Source organism: Mya arenaria, chromosome 3 (assembly GCF_026914265.1).
Source record: "Mya arenaria isolate MELC-2E11 chromosome 3, ASM2691426v1".
Taxonomy (NCBI): domain Eukaryota; kingdom Metazoa; phylum Mollusca; class Bivalvia; order Myida; family Myidae; genus Mya; species Mya arenaria.
The window spans coordinates 25,863,799-25,883,500 of record NC_069124.1 but is presented as its reverse complement, the minus strand read 5'-3'; the positions used below and the strand labels follow the sequence as shown (position 1 = coordinate 25,883,500).

The 19,702-nt window shown below is 35.7% G+C and overlaps 1 protein-coding gene across 4 annotated transcripts in view; it reads left to right on the top strand.

Annotated features, from left to right (window-relative positions):
• The window catches only part of LOC128228300 (rho guanine nucleotide exchange factor 17-like), a 45,999-nt gene that overhangs the window by 12,835 nt on the left and 13,462 nt on the right, over positions 1–19,702 (top strand). For all 4 annotated transcript variants that reach the window (XM_052939535.1, XM_052939536.1, XM_052939533.1 and 1 more), the window contains exons 4-12: positions 186–362; positions 1,059–1,175; positions 10,497–10,589; positions 11,789–11,956; positions 12,263–12,313; positions 14,010–14,113; positions 15,337–15,425; positions 17,516–17,628; positions 19,302–19,417. In XM_052939535.1, the coding sequence (XP_052795495.1) occupies positions 186–362; positions 1,059–1,175; positions 10,497–10,589; positions 11,789–11,956; positions 12,263–12,313; positions 14,010–14,113; positions 15,337–15,425; positions 17,516–17,628; positions 19,302–19,417 (1,028 nt within the window). The remainder of the gene's footprint in view (positions 1–185; positions 363–1,058; positions 1,176–10,496; positions 10,590–11,788; positions 11,957–12,262; positions 12,314–14,009; positions 14,114–15,336; positions 15,426–17,515; positions 17,629–19,301; positions 19,418–19,702) is intronic.

Below are 19,702 nucleotides of genomic sequence, written 5' to 3'. Positions count from 1 at the left end.
GGTGGTTGACCATAATATTCTACATAATTCCAGAGATTTTGAAGCTTACTGTATGTTCTATCGATTTCAGCGATGCATGGCCCCCCCTAAAGATGGTGTCGGGTATAGTCGAGCAGGTGGTTGATTTATATATTCAACATGACTTCTGAGATTTTGAAGCTTACTGTATGTTCTATCGATTTCAGCGATACATGGACCCCCTAAAGACTGTGTCGGGTATAGACGAGCGAGTGGTTGACAACATATTCTACATGATTCCAGAGATTTTGACACACCACCAGATATACCTGGAGTTTCTAAACCAGATCTGGACACGCTGGAACACCGACACCTCCACTGTCGGCGACCTTATACAGAAAACTGTAAGAAGAAAAAGTCTTATTTTGTTGATTATCCAGAGCTATTGCTCTGCAATCTAAATTTAGATTATTACCTATAAATCTTGTATAGGCCTCCATTAAGTACTGCACCATTAAGTTTTATAGTTTTACAACTTTAAGTAATAGTTAGATGACATGAAGATAATTCTTAATGATTAAGAATGGTCTGAGTGAGTGTAGCGAATGAGTCCTTCTTAATCATTAAGAATTCACTTCATTTATAAAACTTACTTAGAATACAAACTCATTGGCTGATACATTGTCTACGTAAAATCTGAAGCAGGGATAGTGTATTGAATGATTGGCAGTAGGCTAAAAATGTAAGTTGTTGTGTAAGGGAGTAAAGACACCGTGGTTTCTTTTTCCCGAAGAAATGACTTAATAATTTAGATAAATATTGACCGGTCAAAAACATTTTGGGCTAACTTTAACCAAGCCAAATGTATAAGCAGTATAATACTATTAGCTGCAGTTATGTGTGTTTATTTTTTATTAAAAAAACAAAAAATGTACATGAAAATGGATATAAATAGCTTTGAATAAAACCCAAAAGGGTCTCAGCCCTTCATTACATGGCATTTGGCCTGAATAGCTCACACATAAAATTAAATGCTCAGAATTTTAAGAAGTTGGATTTTCGATATTGCTCTATAACAATAATGTGTGTTTCTGTTTCAGTTTTCTGGTCAGACGGTCCAAGACAGTTATCTGTCCTTCGTGGAGAACTACAAGACATCAGGGAAAGTCATCGAAAATGCGCTGCAAACTAAATCTTCCGTCCAAAAGTTTGTTGAGGTGCGTATTCGGTAGATGAATACTGTTGTTTTAAGGGGCTAGACACCAGGTGATAAAATTGCAATAAAAAAAGAAAATCGTCCATAACTTGCATAAAATTGACATTGTTGTGAACAACGCATTGAATCTTACTTACTGATGTATTACATCGCTTACGACACATACACCTTAAGCAGTTTTTGTGCATATTTCTATGAAAAAATTAGCAAGGGTTGGCTACCACGTAAATCCCAGTAAGTTTAAAAATAGCGTTGTATATTTATCTTTACTTATTAACCAATTAATCTGATGTATAATTGGCCTCCCACTAGCTGGCATTGACAATTTTAAGCTTGTTTTGAGGAAATACTGTTATTGCCGATTTTTAAACCATCTTGATTCTAGCCCCTTTAAGTGTTATTTCACTTGAATTCTATCTACCAATCGGTAGCCTAAATTTTCCGTCCCAAAAATTTGTTGAGGTGCGTAGGTGGTACACAAATACTGTTAGTTAAGGGCTATTTCATTTTCGAATGCACTGCAGACTAAATCTTCTGTCCAAAAGTTTGTTGAGGTGCGTATGTGGTACATGAATATTGTTAGTTAAGTGTTATTTCTAGTGTTTGGCAATCCATGAGCGACATCCTATGTAGAATATAGACATATCAGAGCCTCCATCCTTAGTCTGCTCTGGACCATTCTCAATTGTTAGATAGATTTCCACTGCAAAATGAGTTCAAATAAAATTTGTATTTAAGTGTGTTGATCATGGGAATCACACAGAATGCATTATTTATTTTTCTGATATCAAATGCCAAGAATGTTTATACAAAGGATGAAGCATGATGTTTACACTGGTGTTCTGTAGTTGGAATTATAGCAAAAAGAAATTAAAAATATTTAACGGCAAGATCATTTATCATATAAAATGTTGTTGTTTTTTTCGATCAGGAAGCCCAAAACCTATTCATCCGTGGAGGCTAAGCACAGTGGCAATTTCATTTATGGCCATTCTACTAAAAGTTCAGTATTACAAATAAAATACAAATATAACAAAACTATGACCCTAAGATAATTTCATTTCACATCTAAAATCATTATTTAAACAGGCCCCTGGAGATTCTAACATAATTCCACTTGGCTCTGTTTCATGAATTAATTCATTTTCCATTTCTTCTCTTATTTCATGAAGGTCAGTTCTAGGTAGTTTATACATGATTATATCATTACCAGAAAATAATATTCCAAGCACAGTGTACATAATTGTTTTCCTGATAGCCACTTACCTGTTAACTAATGTACATTATAGCTCAATCAGGTTTCCATAGGTGGCAGTATCTGCGGGATGGTATAAAAAATTCATATACATATTGATGCCATTACAATTGATTGAGTTGTAGGATCAATTTTTCGTATTCTTTTTTCGTGCTTTTCATGATAAGATTTTATTTCAAATTGATATGTTTGTAATGAAAATTTTGATTTTAAGAAAAAAAATAATATCGTAACCTCGTTGAAAAGATGAGCCCAAAATATAAGAATATAATTGTATAATTATATCCATATTAATATATAATTAATGATGTCACAATCATGAAATAATGTCATTATATTTTTTATGCCCCCGAAGGTGGGCATATTAAAATAACACCTTCCGTCGCAACCATGTTGATTGTTGATTCAAGCCCAACCATTGTAACTTTCTCATGACTTCAAAATGGACACCAGGTTTTTTTGGCAATATGCAACTTAAGTTAATCTTATGGTCATACCTCATTGACTTCATTCACTCTACTGGTCTGAGTTATTAATAACAAGTAATCCTATTAGCTACATCATTGTTAGATCCAATTAAGACCAATAACCAGTACTGGTTTCTGCCCAGGAACTGGATGGTGATTCTATAACCTGTCTGAGCTTTCGTCACAAGTGAGCTATGAAATTAGTAGATGAACTATTATTCTTAATTGCCAACATTAGTGTAGTATATTTGAATGGTTGAACAATATTTTTCCTGTTTATAAATTATCTGTTCTGTGGAACATGGTAACATGATTTTGTCTGCCCCTTTCAGAACACAGACTAAGAAATGTTTGCTATTCTTTGACCTTGAAGTTATGTGAAAAGTTCTTACAGGTGCGTAGCTACTTATACGCGAGTATGCGGCTGAATCCACATGATTCTGACAAAAAATAAATAAAAATAAAACAGCCAGAGTTGCAGTATGCGTACTTGACTACATGATCCTAAAACTGTCCAGTTTCCAGTACTAAATAAAGCACCATGGACTGCCCAGAATGCACCAGATTGCACCATTGTTTTCAAAATTTCCGTAGGGGGCATTCCCCCAAACCCCACTAGCACAATTATGAATCCACATGAATAGAGGGCTAGCTATGCCCCTGACTTAATAAGCTATATTATTATGGAAGAAGTATCAGTGTTACTGAGTGTGTCATGGTAATAAAAATTGCACAGAAAGCACTGTTACTTTATGTCACTCCCTGCAGCGATAAGCTTTAATCACAAGACATTTCAGACTTATATATCTGTTTTGTATTGTCTGGCAGTTGATACACAAAGTCTTGTGCGTAACATTAGGTGCAGTAGTTTGCAGAAAACAAAAGAAATCATGGGCAATCATTTCTGTAATAAGATTTGATTGTTCTCTTATTGTAATAGGTGCTGTAGTATTTGCCAACTTATTTTATGTGCAAAAGAAGAATAAAATGCCTTGAGTCATATGCAGAATTTTTCACATTTTTCCATCGTTTACAGCACCATTTTATATATGGTGATAAAATTATAAGAACAAGACAAACTGTGATGCACAACATCAAAGATGTGATTGAATAGGTTTAAATGTGAATATATATTTGTTATCATAATTCGAATGAAGGCAAACATAAGTTTAAATGTTCTAATAAGTGAAAGGAGATATGTGGCAAATGTTTCATACACATGAGAAATGGGGCAAATGTTTCATACACATGAGCAGATATCTAAAATTTTGAAATCTCAATTGGTCCCGGCCCGTCAAGAATTCTGGTACACGTTTTTGCGATGTGAAATTTGTCAATAATTTTTCACAATGTAGCAGTTTGAAAGTGATTCTTTATTACCATCGTAGCATTTACATTGTAATTTATACAAAATTAATTTTGAATGGCTGTCATCGAAATTAGACTTTTGGACGAACATGCCTGAATTCTTATACTATAACTTGGCATCAAATATTTAAACAAGCCCTGTTCTTTAAAATTCTGAATTTGAGCAAGCCTGGGAGACCATAAACCAGTGCAGGGGTTGTGGGCTTGTGTTAATTTCGACCACTAAAATGGGATTCTCTTCGGGTTTCCTAGGAGGAACACAGCAATCATAATTCTTTGGACTCAGAACTGACAGTAAATTCATTGTTTTGGTCAAGAAAAGTGGGTCTTACACTTAAGGTGTCCTGTTCCTGGCAAATACAGTGATTGCCCATAAACCAGCAAACACAGTAATTGCCCATAAACCAGCAAATACAGTAATTCCCCATAAACCAGCAAACACAGTAATTCCCCTTGAAAAACTGGCAAACAATGAAATTCCCCTTGAAAAACCGGCAAACAATGAAATTCCCCTTGAAAAACCGGCAAACATTAAAAATGTTGATAATTTGAGCCCCATGAACCCAATTTTGGGTATTGTATATGGTTTTTAGGGTGTTTTACAGTGTACTCATGATTTCAGGGGATGTTACACACAAACTCAAAAATTTGGCATTGTTGCAGAATTTGGATAGAATCTTGAAGCTGCACTCTCACAGATTTACCATTTTGACAACTGTTGTTGTTTTTTTTGTCTTTGAATGAGCCAATTTTTGAGTAAATATCTGCAAACCAGTGATATAACACTGCTGACAAAAGATCAGATCACAGATTTTCATATTTCCGTTAAAAAAAAGGTGTTTTATGGCTAAAAGCGTTACTAATGGTTTAAGAAAAATTCATAAAACATACAATTTTGAACTTGGATTTTAAAATCTGCGATCCGTTTTTTGTCAGCAGTCTTATATCACTGGTTTTAATGCATTTTCGCAAAAATTGGCACGTTCCAAGACAAAAAATGAAAAAGGGTTCAAAGCGTTGAATCTGTGAGAGTGCAGCTTTAAGGAGTATTAAGAACTCAAGTGGGAGGGCTCGATCTGCATGATAATGCGCCATTCCTATTGTTAATCCAGTTGGCTCCTATGGATAAAAATAACAACATATACATTGCCGTGTTTTATTTGATATTGCCAATAACTACATCGTTTCATTAATGATATTTGCTACAATAAATGATATCCGTCCTAAAACTAGATCAAGGTTTCTTCCCAATTTCTGTTTTTATGATGGAACCTGCTGACGACTTGAAAAATCACTTATGTTTATGTGTTTGTGTTATATATAATCTATTCAGTACTTCATAGCAAATCTGTTTTTGTTTTTTTTTAAGTAAAATATGTCTTCTGCTACACTTTTTTAGCTCATCCATTTTTCGAGGAAAAAGTCTGGGTATTTATAGCATTCATGTGTTGTTGGCATCATGCAAACACTTTTAAACTTGTCCCTCACCTCATAGACATTGATGGTGACACTGTCCACCATGTCCACAACGCTGCCAAAGCATTCACAGGCCCATTTGGATATTACTTGGAATCACTGTTCAATACAATCCACAGTGATTTTCACTGGTCCACTGACCTGCGCGAGGAACTTGAAACAATCTGTGAGTTGATTGGGGTGAAGTTCACGATGCCAGAGCGATTCACTAGCCATAGATTTCTTTATGCGTACAACCTAGCAGTGGATACAGCAAGGCTGTTTGACGCTTACACACTGTTTTACTTCCAGTTCCTATCTAAGGAGGAAAGGAAGGTAAACTCCGCTGTTTATAGTGCTATTTTGGAGAAGAGACGTGCATCTGAACAGAGCAAAGAAGAAATGGATTTGATTGGGGCTCGCCTTCGCAAGAAGAAAATGACCAAAGATGGTAAAGAACGGAAACAGAAAGCCATCAACAAGCTGTTCGACCAGCGAAAAAAGACAAAAATGCTTCTTGGCATCTATATGTCAGCCTTGGAATGCCTCAAAGAGTATTCTGTTCTCTTTCAAGGAAAACAGCCAATGGTCCATAAGCTCCATGACTGCCAGGTGAGCCTGCTTAAGCAGTTTCTGGGTTTTTTTGTCAAGCCAGAGAAGATTCCTGAATCAGTGAAATTGCTTAAGGAATTTGAACTAGCTTCTTCTGTATTTCTACCAAAGATGGACATGTTCATGGGCTTTGTTGCCCATCAGATAGCAAAAAAGAAACAGAAAGACCATGTGGTTGTGGAAGTGTTGGAATCATTGCAAGAAGGGTTCATGAAATGTGGGGCAGTGCTTTTGAAAAAAATGCCCATCACAACACCACTTCTGAGGAATGTATCTGCAATTGATCCAAAGGTGCGAGGACACAGCCTTGCCATCCGTCACCTCAAGGAACTACCAAACCAATTGAAGGTTCTTACAGATGATGAAAATGAGCAGTACATGAAGGAGATCTACAAGTACCAGCTTGACCCAACACTGCCAGAATTCACTGAGGCAACTACCAGAATAGATCATTGGTGGGGATCTTTAACTGACTACCCTGTTATGAAAAAGGTGGCACTGACAGTTTTGTGTTGTTTTCATGGGCCAATGGTTGAAGGTGTTTTTAATATCATGGGTGATATTATAGACAGCAAGTCGAGTAGATTAGACATACAGAGTGTAAATGCAATACAGAACATTAAGTCTGCCTTAAAATCAAAGAGCACCACTTCTGTTAAATACTTCGAGAGAGAAGATACTCTGTACACTCCAGTTGTTCAAGGCCTTGTTGGTAAAATGAGCAAGGCTGGAAAGATGCGAAACATTGAACTTAAAAAAAAACGAGAGATTGCAGCTTCAAGACATGCACGGCTTGACATTATGGAACGAGAGATTGTGACCAAAACCAAAGCAAGAGAAATCGTGTCAGAAAATGTGAAAAGGTCAAGAAATGAGCACTCCAAATACATAAAAAGAGGGATGAAAACCAGATGAAATGTTTTGTAACATGGTTAAATGTGTGCTAGTTAACTTTGCTTTTATTTATAAATGTGCTGAAAGTATAGACATTCTAAAATGTTGTTTTGTTCTGTATGTATGTTGTATACAATTCCTTGTCATTGTATAAGTTTCTCCCTAAAATATATCATGTACTCATTAACATGGTTCTCATTTACACATGCACTGGGTGACTCTCACATTGAACTGCTTTAGGTGAAAATGATCATGTGCTATAATTTATTCTTCAGCAGTGAATTGTATAAAACTGGTAAAGTCTTTGGTTAGGTTGAATTTGACCAAGCTATTTGTTGATTGGTCAATATTTATACAAAAAATAAATATTAACCAATCAAATCATTTATATGTGCAAACTAGACTTAAGGTAACCTTTTGACAACTTATCCAAGTTTTGTACAATTTGCTGCAGTACTTGAATTATGATTCTGTTTTTAGTTAAACTTGATTGTACAACTCAAATGTTCAGAATTACATGTACTCAAACATTTAGAGTTGGATTGAATTTGATAGTTACATGCATACTCAAATGTTTGTGTCATGGATAATTGTTATCTTCTAGTCCTTGTTCTATTTATTTAATTGAAATATGTAAATACTGTGTAATAATTCAAGCAATTGAAATGTAATAGATTTTAGAATCTTGATATGATTGAAGATACAATATTTATTTACAGGAGGCCAAGGCAAATGTTGACAAATTAATATATATACAAATTTACATGTATAGTGCTTTCATGTGATTCATTTATCATGACATTGATATTAATGCTTATAACATGGGATGTGGATATGACTCTTGCCTGCAATTATTATGTATTTATTGCAATATTATTTTTTTCTTCCAAATGTGTTGTTTTCAATTTTTTTAAATGTATCAGTAATATAAATAATAATTTATGATATTATATTCTCAATAAATGTGCAGATAATGGAATAAACACTCTCAGATATTAAAATTGAGTAGGTAACACTTTTTCAATAAACATTTGCAAGCTTGATGATTGATGTTGTACATTATTTCTTAATCAAACATCCTACAGTGTAGACTACTCATACACAGAACGTCAGGTACATGTCTTATGCCTGTGACTTCAGGTAAAAAAAAAGTAAATTTGACTATGTTCAAAGACAAAGGTGTAAAACTTTACTGCTTACATGTGTAGATTCATGGTAATTGTTCTGGTTGTGGATGTCTCCTATTGAACATAATTATATCTACCAGACTGAAAGGTGTACTTCTTGAACACTATTCTAAGGCAAAAATGGAATTAGAAACCCTGAAATACTGAAAGCTTCGGGGGGCTTCGCCCCCCTTGTCCCCCCACCAGGGCTTTGCCCTGGACCCATCGGGGGCCTTCGGCGGCCCCCTGAACCCCCGGCAGATTTTTTCAGGATTGGCAGTTTGGCTCTGTTATCATCCCTGACTTTAACAAGTTGGCCATAATACAAAAATTGTTCTAGATATTTAAATGAAACTTGGTATAAATTTTGTCAGGGATGATATAGACATGTGAAGCAAGGTGCATAACTCTGGCTTTAATGATTATGTAGTTATGCCCCTTGCTTGATTTTAATTTTTAGCTCGATTATTCGAAGAATAGGTGGGCTATACTACTCGCCCCAGCGTCGGCGTCCGGTTAAAGTTTTTTGGCAAGTTGGGATTTTCACTTATAAGTCCAATACCCTACATTCAATTGACTTAATACTTCACGCGGTTGTTCAGGGCCATCACATGATGAGGTTAGATAACTCCATATCATTCTTTACACAGATTATGGCCCCTGATTGACTATGGAACTTAGGTTAAAGTTTTAGGGCAAGTTGGAATATTTTTTTAATAACTTCTATATCCTTTGTTCAATTGACTTAATACTTCACACAGTTGTTCAGGACCATCACACAATGAGGTTACATGACTCCATATTATCCTAAATACAAGTTATGGCCCCTGATTGACTTAGGTTAAAGTTTTAGGGCAGGTTAAAGTTTTAGGGCAAGTTGGGATTTTCACTTAAAACTCCAATACCATTCATTCAATAGACTTAATACTTCACACAGATGTTCAGAGCCATCACATAATGAGGTTAGATAACTCCATATTATCTTTTATATAAATTATGGCCCCTGATTGACTATGGAACTTAGGTTAAAGTTTTAGGGCAGGTTGGGATATTGTTTAATAACTTCTATACCCTTCATTCAATTGACTTAATACTTCACACAATTGTTCAGGACCATCACCCAATGAGGTTACATAACTCCATATCCTTAATACAAGTTATAGCCCCTGATTGACTTAGGTTAAAGTTTTAGGCAAGTAAAAGTTAATGGCAAGTTTGGATTTTAATAAAAAACTGTTATACCGTTCATTTAATGCACTTAATAAAATTCAAAATTATTTACGACCATCTTACAACAAGAAACATAACTCCGTTTTAAGCCTAAATACAAATTAAGGCCCTTGTTTTTTTTTAATTTCCTTTGAAAGGCATATTTGTATATTCTTAATCACATTTTCATAATGGGAAATCAAGTTATTTAAATGACTTGCGTCATTGTTTGGGCGGGCTGGTGGGAGGGCAGCATCAAAGTCACCTTATGTATTGAATAATTTTAGTTAGGTTTGACATAAAGAGACCAAACTTGGTATTATTACATCATTTTTGTATTCTAAGACAAAACGGCGTAGTCGAGCGCGCTGTCTTACGACGGCTCTTGTTTTTGAAGAAGTAGGGGTATGGGATTTTTTATGTTTCCACTGATTCATTGTCAGATAGCTATGCTTCTTTGTGTTCTGTGGGCAATTTGGCATGGAAAATCTCGTAATCATGAATAATTAATGAGGCAGTTTCATTGGTTTTGCAAAGTACCAGATGCTTTACGGTTGAAAAATATTCTCACGATTACCGGAGTTGAACCGGGTCCAATTGCTCAGTTCAATAATATTTGGCAGTAGTCAAGACCACATGGCCACAAAGGCTACTGACACTGTAATGTTCTTTAAAAATATTTGAGTGTAACATGCAAATTTATTGGAAGAAGAGTTATCTCTCCTGCTTCATGCATATTCATTAAAACGAGAGTTTGTCAGTCAATTGTCCCACAGTATGAAGTGTAATGGAAGAAAGTACCATGGTTGCAGACGATGCCACTGATTTTGTTTATATTTCTGTTCATGCTATATGAAGCAAATTAAAAATACAAAGGTAATATTGAATATTTTCAGCAATGTCAGAAGGAGAGTGGGAGCAAGCTGTCCTTGAAGGACCTGATAGTGAGGCCCATCCAGAGGATACCCAGATATGAGCTCCTTATACAGGTAATGGAGGGCCTCAATAAATATTTATTAAGTTGATTTTAGAGTGTGATCTATAATTGTAGCTGTCCTTGAATGACCTGATAGTGAGACCCATCAAGAGGATACTAAGAACTGAGCTCCTTATACAGGTAATGGAGGGCCTTAATAAAAACTTAATTGGGTATTGAGGTTCAGGCGGCTCATAGGTGCAGCAGTCCTTGAAGGACTTGATAGTTAAACTCATACAGTGGATATAATATTCAGGGAATGATGGGCCTCATATAAAATCTTATTAATTTGTTTTTAGAGATTAAGGTAATTTATAGGAGTACCTGTCACTTAAAAACCTGATAGTGAAAAACCTGATAGTGAGGCCCATCCAGAGAACACCCATATATGACCTCATTATACTGGTAATAACGGTCCTCACTTAAGACTTTACAAGTTGATTTTAGAGGATGAGGTGCTTTATTGGGGTAACTGTCCTTGAAGGAATTGAATGTGAGGCCCATCCAGAGAAAACCCAGATATGAGCTCATTTTACAGTTAATAACGGGCCACACTTAAGAGCTTAAAGTGGATTTTAGAGGATGAGTTGATTTATTGATGTTGCTGTCTTTAAAGTACCTCTTAGTGAGGCCCATCAAGAGGATACTCAGATATAAGCTCCTTCTACATGAACTGATTGGCCATATATTAAATAAAATTCTTATTGATTCAATTTTAGAGGGTGAGATGGGGATTGCCTCTGTAAAATGAGGCCCATACAGTGGATATCAGGTATAGAGTGTGTCACATAAATATATTGTATGGGTTTTGACTTCCCTCTTCATTGTGAGACCAATGTAGAGCATACCCAAATATAGTCTCCTGTGTATGCAAACAGGTATCATGGCCCCACATAAAGACTTACAGAAGTTTAGTTGGTGAACTAGTTTAAACATCATACCTATGACCATAATTGGGACCAAATGCCTTTTCCAGAAATTGTAGTGAGTTATTCACAATGTTTTCCTACAAATCGGGTCAAAATGCAAAATGTCCCAAAATTAATACTTTCTCCCTTTTTCAGAAGTTACTTGTTTTCACCCCAGGTGGTAATCCAGATAACAACCTTATCCAGAAAGTAGAAAGAGTTATGCATGAGTATGCTATAAAAATCTCCTTTATTTATTTTCAAAACTCTTTAAAATTCCTACTCTTATTCCCCCACCTTTCAGAGGCTGTTAGTAAACACCCCACCAGACCATCCAGATTATGCCCTACTCCAAGATGCAGAAAAAGTTATGCACGAATTCGCACGTAAAATTGGCTCCCTCTCGGAAACAAACACGGAGGATGGGCAGCAAGAGACGCTGAAAAAACTAGAGCTACTTCTCATAACAGATGTAAGTATCATACTAATACATGAAATTAGGTTCTATTTTGTCGATTTCTTTGTTTCCGAAATAGTCAGTATTAAGCTCATCTGTTTATAAAAAAAATAGTTGAATTATTGTCATTATTTACTTGGTTTCAGCATATTTGTTATTTGCAAAAAAAATGACCTTCACCATGACTCAAGCTTTCAATGTATTCAAATGTGACATTCAAACTTTTCCATTGCCAGAGACAATACGCACATATACAGCAAGGGCCAGAAATCTAGCTTTAATAATTTAACAAGCTAAATAGATGTTCATTTGTACTTGCAGCTTGCGGTACCAGACAGAGCCTACCTCAGACATGATATGGTCAACATTATGGTAAGTAGGCAGTTTTCTCAAAATAGATTGACAGAGTGCCACCCTAATAATTATAAATTGTTATAGAAACACAGCGATTAAGTTTATCCATTTTTTTTTTTAGTACAAGAGTTCTTCATGATATGCCAGGAGAACCGCTTTATAGTGATATTGTGATTTTAAGTATTTTAAGTCCGTTCAAGACCTTTAGTCGGGTCTGTTGGTTTTAATCAGCAGTGTCAACTGGATTCCCATGGTCAGGGAAAAGTCCAGGAAAATGTTTTTATCAAGGTCAGGAAATTTGAATTGGTCAGGGATATTTGGGAAATGGGAAAATGTCAGGGAAATGTCAGGGAAATGTCAGGGAAATGTCAGGGAAAATTGGAACCGGAGACTGAAGGCTGTGGAAACAATTTGTAAAATAGCAGAAAGTAAAAAATAAGGTTATGGTAGTTTATTCCTTTCTGGTTAATCTAAATACTTGCACAAACCTTTTATTGGCACTATATATTAAATTGTATTTCCCAGGCCAACATTATAAATTATGCTCCTAGATGCCCAATTTAGTTCCTATGAACACAGTTTGTTTGGTCATCAGGGAAAATTGGGATTTGGTCAGGGAATTTTATTAACCAGGTTTTCACATAGTGAAATCTGGTTATTATAATGACGAACGTCGTTGTTCAGGCAGGTGGCTGGGCGGGCGGGCGTCTGGGTTGACCCGACTTGATATAAAGGAAGAGTTTATGGAGACCTTTCATGGGATTGCGTTTGGGGTCCCTAGTGTCAAGGTCAAAAATACTAAAATAGAAAAACGGTTGAAACTGAATAACTTAAGTTAGGGTTAACATATCTTGACCCAACTTGGTATAAAGGAAGAGTTTATGGAAACCTTTCATTGGATTGTGTTTGGGGTCCCTAAGGTCAAGGTCAAAGTCACTGTCACTAAAAATAGAAAAATGTTTGAAACTGAATTAGTTAGGGTTGACATATCTTGACCCGACTTGGTATAAAGGAAGAGTTTATAAATACCTTTAACGGGATTGCGTTTCGGGTTCCCTAGGGTCAAGGTCAAGGTCACTGTTACTAAAATAGAAAAATGGTTGAAACTGAGTAACTTTAGTTAGCGTTGACACATCTTAACCAACCTTGGTATAAAGCAAGAGTTTATGGAGACCTTTCATGGGATAGTGTTTGGGGTCCCTATGGTCATGGTCAAGGTCACTGTTACTAAAAGTAGAAAAACAGTTGAAACTGAATAACTTTAGTCAGGGTTCAGATATCTTGACCAAACTTAGTATAAAGGAAGAGTTTATGGAGTCCTTTCATGGGATTGTGTTTGGGGTCCCTAGGGTCAAGGTCACTGGTACTAAAAATAGAAAAACAGACACAGGCTGAAGTTCTTCTGTCAATCATTGAAAACCGTGTTTCATTGCATTGCGGCCTTTCTTGTTTTCTATGATTTGTCAAAGCACTGGTACTGAATAGTGTGCATGTCACTGGAAAAGTCTCCATTATGTTGGACTACACATGGACGTTAGTTTAATACTGTTATTGTCGTATCTTACAGAACAAGAAAGACCAGTGTTTGATTTGAATGTTCTCCAATCTGTTGATTATCCGCAGAATAAAATGAAAGAGCAGCCTATCACCAGAAAAATATACATCATCTTGTTCTGTACTAGGAAATTATTACTTTTACTGTCATATCTTGCAGAACAAGAAGGACCAGTGTTGCATTTGGATGTTCTCGGATGTGTTGATCATCAGCAGCGTGAAACGGAAAAGCGGACCCGTTACCAGAAAAGTCTCGATTATATTGTATGTATCCTAGATTGTACATCTTGATGCAATGCGATAAGAATGAACAGATTTTGCAATATTTAATTAATTCCCCTTTTTTATGAAGAAAAAAATAGAGATAGAGGCAATTTTCTTTTTTGCAATATGCTGTCACATGTTAGAATCAAGTTGTATGAAGTGAATCTGATTAATATATGGTGCAACAATACATTAATTTGATTTTATCATATGAATAAGTAATACTGCCTGCATTCAAATTCCCTTTTGTCGGCAAAATTCCCGTTTGGAAGGGCCCAGCCCCATTCCCCTACAGGGGAAAGACAGCCCTGTATTGACCAGACATTCAAGCAAAATAATCTACATCTATAATTTATTAGGGCCTCACGAATTGTGCTGCATTAATGGTCATGGGATATGTACATCTAACAGTGAAAACTGTGTGAATGCTGTTTTCATTAGATATAGAAGAAAAAATAGACTCAGGGATATTGGCCTTTAAACATTAATTTAAAGCAATACTTTAAAGGGACTTGCTCATATTTTGTAAAATACACTCTTTTTTCATGACGAAATAAAGTGTTGCAAATCATAAGGATTGTTAAGACTAAGATACTGAAGGCTGGAACCCTTCAACAAATGTTGAGATGTGCTGAAATATGTGATTTTGTTGTCAGTTTTGTATTTTTTTCTTGTCTGTTCCGGTGTCGGCTCGCTCCACACTAAAAGTTTTTTTCATACTTTAATTGTCTTTTTTTCTGCAAATTACGATTTTTTGTCCTAAAACATGAGCAACACCAATTAAGCAAGATGGTTTAAATGAAATTAACTCTATAAGTAAAGTGATGTCATTTGTCTTAATCATAAAATGTCGAATATATTTATAGGAGGAAAATATTCATCTATGCAGACTTACTGAAATTTATCATTTTCTTCTCATTTGTGATAATTAACTCTGACTATTGAGTTTCTCTTCTGAGTAATTTTGAAACAAAACAGACTCCTAATTGTTTTGTAGGTGCAAATTGATATTTAATTTCCATGATATAGAAATAAGTTATAGCTTCAATTCATTGTAACTGACATTTACGACTTGAAAATGGGTATTTTGGGGTGAAAATGTCAAAAACTGTCAAGTTATTTTTTCTTATGGGTGTATCAGGAAGTTCATGAAAATCCCAGCATTAATTTTTGCTTGATATTCAAGATTATTTTGAAACTTTGATAACTGTTTGATATTTCAGAAAATCTCCGACAGGGCAAGATTTTGCTGAAAATGTGAAGCACAAAGTTTGGCTGAAAGTCGGTTTGGACGACATTGAAATTGTCAAAAGTAGGTACCGTAAATGGACTTCCTAATTTTTTATATTGTCAGATAATTGACACATGTATGTAAATATTTATAAATGCTTCAATTTGCAAAAAAACATGTTAACGTACTGTAATTAAATATGAAACTTTCCTTAAAAAAAAGGAGAAAACCTATCAAGATGAGGAGTTAAGACATGAAATTAATTTTATAGATATAATGATAAAAAAGATATAAGAAAAAAACTGGAAAAACCGAAAAAAGGTTCTGCTGGCAGCAGGATTCGTATCTAGGTTGTTTAGGTCTGCAGTCAGTGACCGTATCCATTACACCCTGGTAGACAGATAAAACTAGCGAGCTATATATAAAATATAGACGAAGTTATAAATTCTGGCATAATGTGTTTACATTTAAACGAAAGTTGCAAACATTTGAATGCTTGATGTTATTTTTAGCTCTTCTGGCCTTTGTTTAGTAGAGCGTATGCCATGACAATGTCTGTCTTGCTTGCATTCAAAAACAATTGCTTGTGAACATGATAAAGTGCTCCGGTTTTTTCCCTTTGCCCTTCGTGTAACATATGGTTCACTTATTGCTTTCCTTTGAATGTGGGTTCGTTATATTGCCTGTTGCTAGTATGAGATGCTTTGGATAAAAAGAAATACTAAAAATGTCATGCCAGTAAAGCAAAGGCCCTCATGGGCCTCTTGTTTTATGATAGTTTAAACATACCTTTAATAGAACAAAGCTATCGTTCTTTGTTGACAGTTTTTTGCAATATGATAGTACGGTAATGTGAGGCTTTCAAGAGGCCTTATTTATAGAAAATAATGGTTTTTGTTTCTATTTAAGATATGAGATATATTTCACCCAGTGAGCATCAAAAGTAATATTTCACGAGTGGCTTTGTTCACGAGGTGATTTATATTGCAATTTTACAATGAAACAAACAATTTTTATTTTTATCTCATGCTTTTAATTTAACAAAAACAATATTTAATTGATATTTAATTGGAAAATAGTGCAAAATTCAACCCATTGACGTCATACTAGAAACAGAATTAACTGATGTCATTGCATTTTCTTCCTGGCACTGTATTCATTTATGTTACCATTTTTACAAACAGGTAAAATCTGAGAAATTGGTGAACATATATTTTGATAAACTCAAGATATAATCCACTGTTATATTTCAGTAAACAATCAGAAATCATGAAATAAAACCTGCTTTTTATACAATTATTCATAAATATAAACAAACTTCATAGCAAGACCAAGGAGGTGCTTTAAGCTAGAATTTGCAAGAATACAAAAAATTTCCTGCAAATAATTTGATTTATTAATATTGAATAAATTACTAGTCTTCCGAAGAAATTATTCTTATTTACTAATAAACACTTTGGTTGCCTAGATTTGGGCATTCAAAATACCTCCAAATGACCATAACCACTTGAAGATCTAAACCAGTTGACAAGCCCAGAACTATCTTTTCGAGTCGGCAATCGCTAAGATACATGTGTATAACACTCTTTAAAAATATAAAATTGAAGTAATCTCGGTTACTTTATTAATATTCATTCAAATAAATGATGAAAATATTATGATCGGTGAACAAGCAAGTTCTTTCAGTGAAAGTGGTTGTGAGTAAAAATGTAAAACAGAATTGGTTTAATAATTAGAACGATGCACATTAATATTTTACTAGCAGGTGCAAATTATTCTAAAGATGAGTTTTAATGCTTAAAGAATAATCGATATATGCTCTAGATTTTGAGGAACACTTATAATTTCATTAACGCTCAGATTTTTATTTCAACTTTTACCGACTTTCAAATTAATATCCTGACTTTGCTTCATGTTGTTGTTTTTTTTGCCTACGTGCAAAGGTGCAGGTTGTATTTATTTGTTTTGATTACGTGTTCTGATAGAAATTATGTTTGAAAGTAGTTGAAATATGCCAATTATGAGGCTAAAAAGTCGTATTTTGTTAGCAGATAACTTGAAGGTTGTATACATGATGGAATAATAGGTGGTCATGTTTCAAGGAATGGCTCCTTTGTTCCAAAAATTGTTACGAAAACATGTAGGTTTCATATCTGCTGTTTGTTTTATAGGTGCAAGAACATTGAAGCGTGAGGCGTCGTTGGACCGTGAACAGGTGGAAGAAGACCTTGACCTTCTGTCCATGATCCAGGATGTTGCCTCTAAACTCAACTGTCAGCATGCTGTAAGTAACTGACCTCACCCCATAAGGAACTGACCTCAACCCATAAGAAACTGACCTCACCCTATAAGTATCTGATCTTACCCTATAAGTAACTGACCTCACCCCATAAGTAACTGACCTCACCCCATAAGTAACTGACCTCAACCCATAAGGAACTGACCTCAACCCATAAGGAACTGACCTCACCCCATAAGTAACTGACCACACCCCATAAGTAACTGACCTCACCCCATAAGTAACTGACCTCATCCCATAAGTAACTGATCTCACTCCATAAGTAACTGACCTCAACCCATAAGTAACTGACCTCACCCCATAAGTACCCCATAAGTAACTGACCTCACCCCATAAGTAACTGACCTCGCCCCATAATTAACTGACCTCACCCCATAAGTAACTGATCTCACCCTATAAGTAACTGATCTCACCCCATAAGTAACTGACCTCACCCCATAAGTAACTGACCTCAACCCATAAGTAACTGACCTCACCCCATAAGTAACTGACTTCACCCCATAAGTAACTGACCTCACCCTATAAGTAACTGACCTCACCCCATAAGTAACTGACCTCACCCTATAAGTAACTGACCTCAACCCATAAGGAACTGACCTCAACCCATAAGTAACTGACCTCACCCCATATGTAACTGACCTCACCCTATAAGTAACTGACCTCAACCCATAAGGAACTGACCTCACCCCATAAGTAACTGACCACACCCTATAAGTAACTGACCTCATCCCATAAGTAACTGACCTCACCCCATAAGTAACTGACCTCACCCCATAAGTAACTGATCTCACCCTATAAGTAACTGATCTCACCCCATAAGTAACTGACCTCACCCCATAAGTAACTGACCTCACCCCATAAGTAACTGACCTCACCCCATAAGTAACTGACCTCACCCTATAAGTAACTGACCTCACCCCATAAGTAACTGACCTCACCCTATAAGTAACTGACCTCAACCCATAAGGAACTGACCTCAACCCATAAGTAACTGACCTCACCCCATAAGTAACTGACCTCACCCTATAAGTAACTGACCTCACCCCATAAGTAACTGACCTCACCCCATAAGTAACTGACCTCACCCTATAAGTAACTGACCTCAACCCATAGGGAACTGACCTCACCCCATAAGTAACTGACCACACCCTATAAGTAACTGACCTCATCCCATAAGTAACTGACCTCACCCCATAAGTAACTGACCTCACCCCATAAGTAACTGACCTCAACCCATAAGTAACTGACCTCACCCCATAAGTAACTGACCTCAACCCATAAGGCTTTGACTTACTTGCATAAAATATTACACTGAATTATTACGTAGAACAAATACACCTGCGGCCATTAAAGTTTTGACAAGCCAAATAAGCATTTATCATTATATTTTGACTTTTTAGTTACAAAACAACACTGTTAAATACATTTTCTTTTCAGTCTATGTAAAACCTCTCCTTGACACTGATAATTATATTCTCAACTTCGTCAATGTAAATCTTGCATCAGTGTCAATTAGTTGTAATAAAGTTTGAGGACCATAGGATCAAACATCATTCAAACACAAGCAAACTGAATAGATAAGACCTACTAGCCAATTAATACAGATTTTTATGGAGAGATAAGAACTATACTTTAAACAACATCATCATATACTCCAGGCCCTAGATGACTGCATGAAAGAGCTGACCCAGAATCTCAACAAGCAGCTGGTGGAACATGACATGAGATCCTCGCTCCTTGATGCCAGCAAGATGGAGCTGCTTGTCACGACACAGTATGTAGAGTACATTAAATTTTTATTTACATTAAAGGGTTTTTAAATGCCCGTTCACAGAATGTGACATGTTACAGTTTCACCTGAGCTGTAAGGTTGAGTGGACTTGCGGGCGGGCGGCTTCCAATAATACTTTCCAATCAATAACTTAAGATTCATTTGTCCAATCATCACCAAATTTGGTCAGAATATGTATGGGCATAAGAGCTCAGACAAATTCGATGTTTCATACCATTTCTTAGCTCGTCTGTTTCTCGAAGCTTTGTGATAGCCTTAATTTTGTTG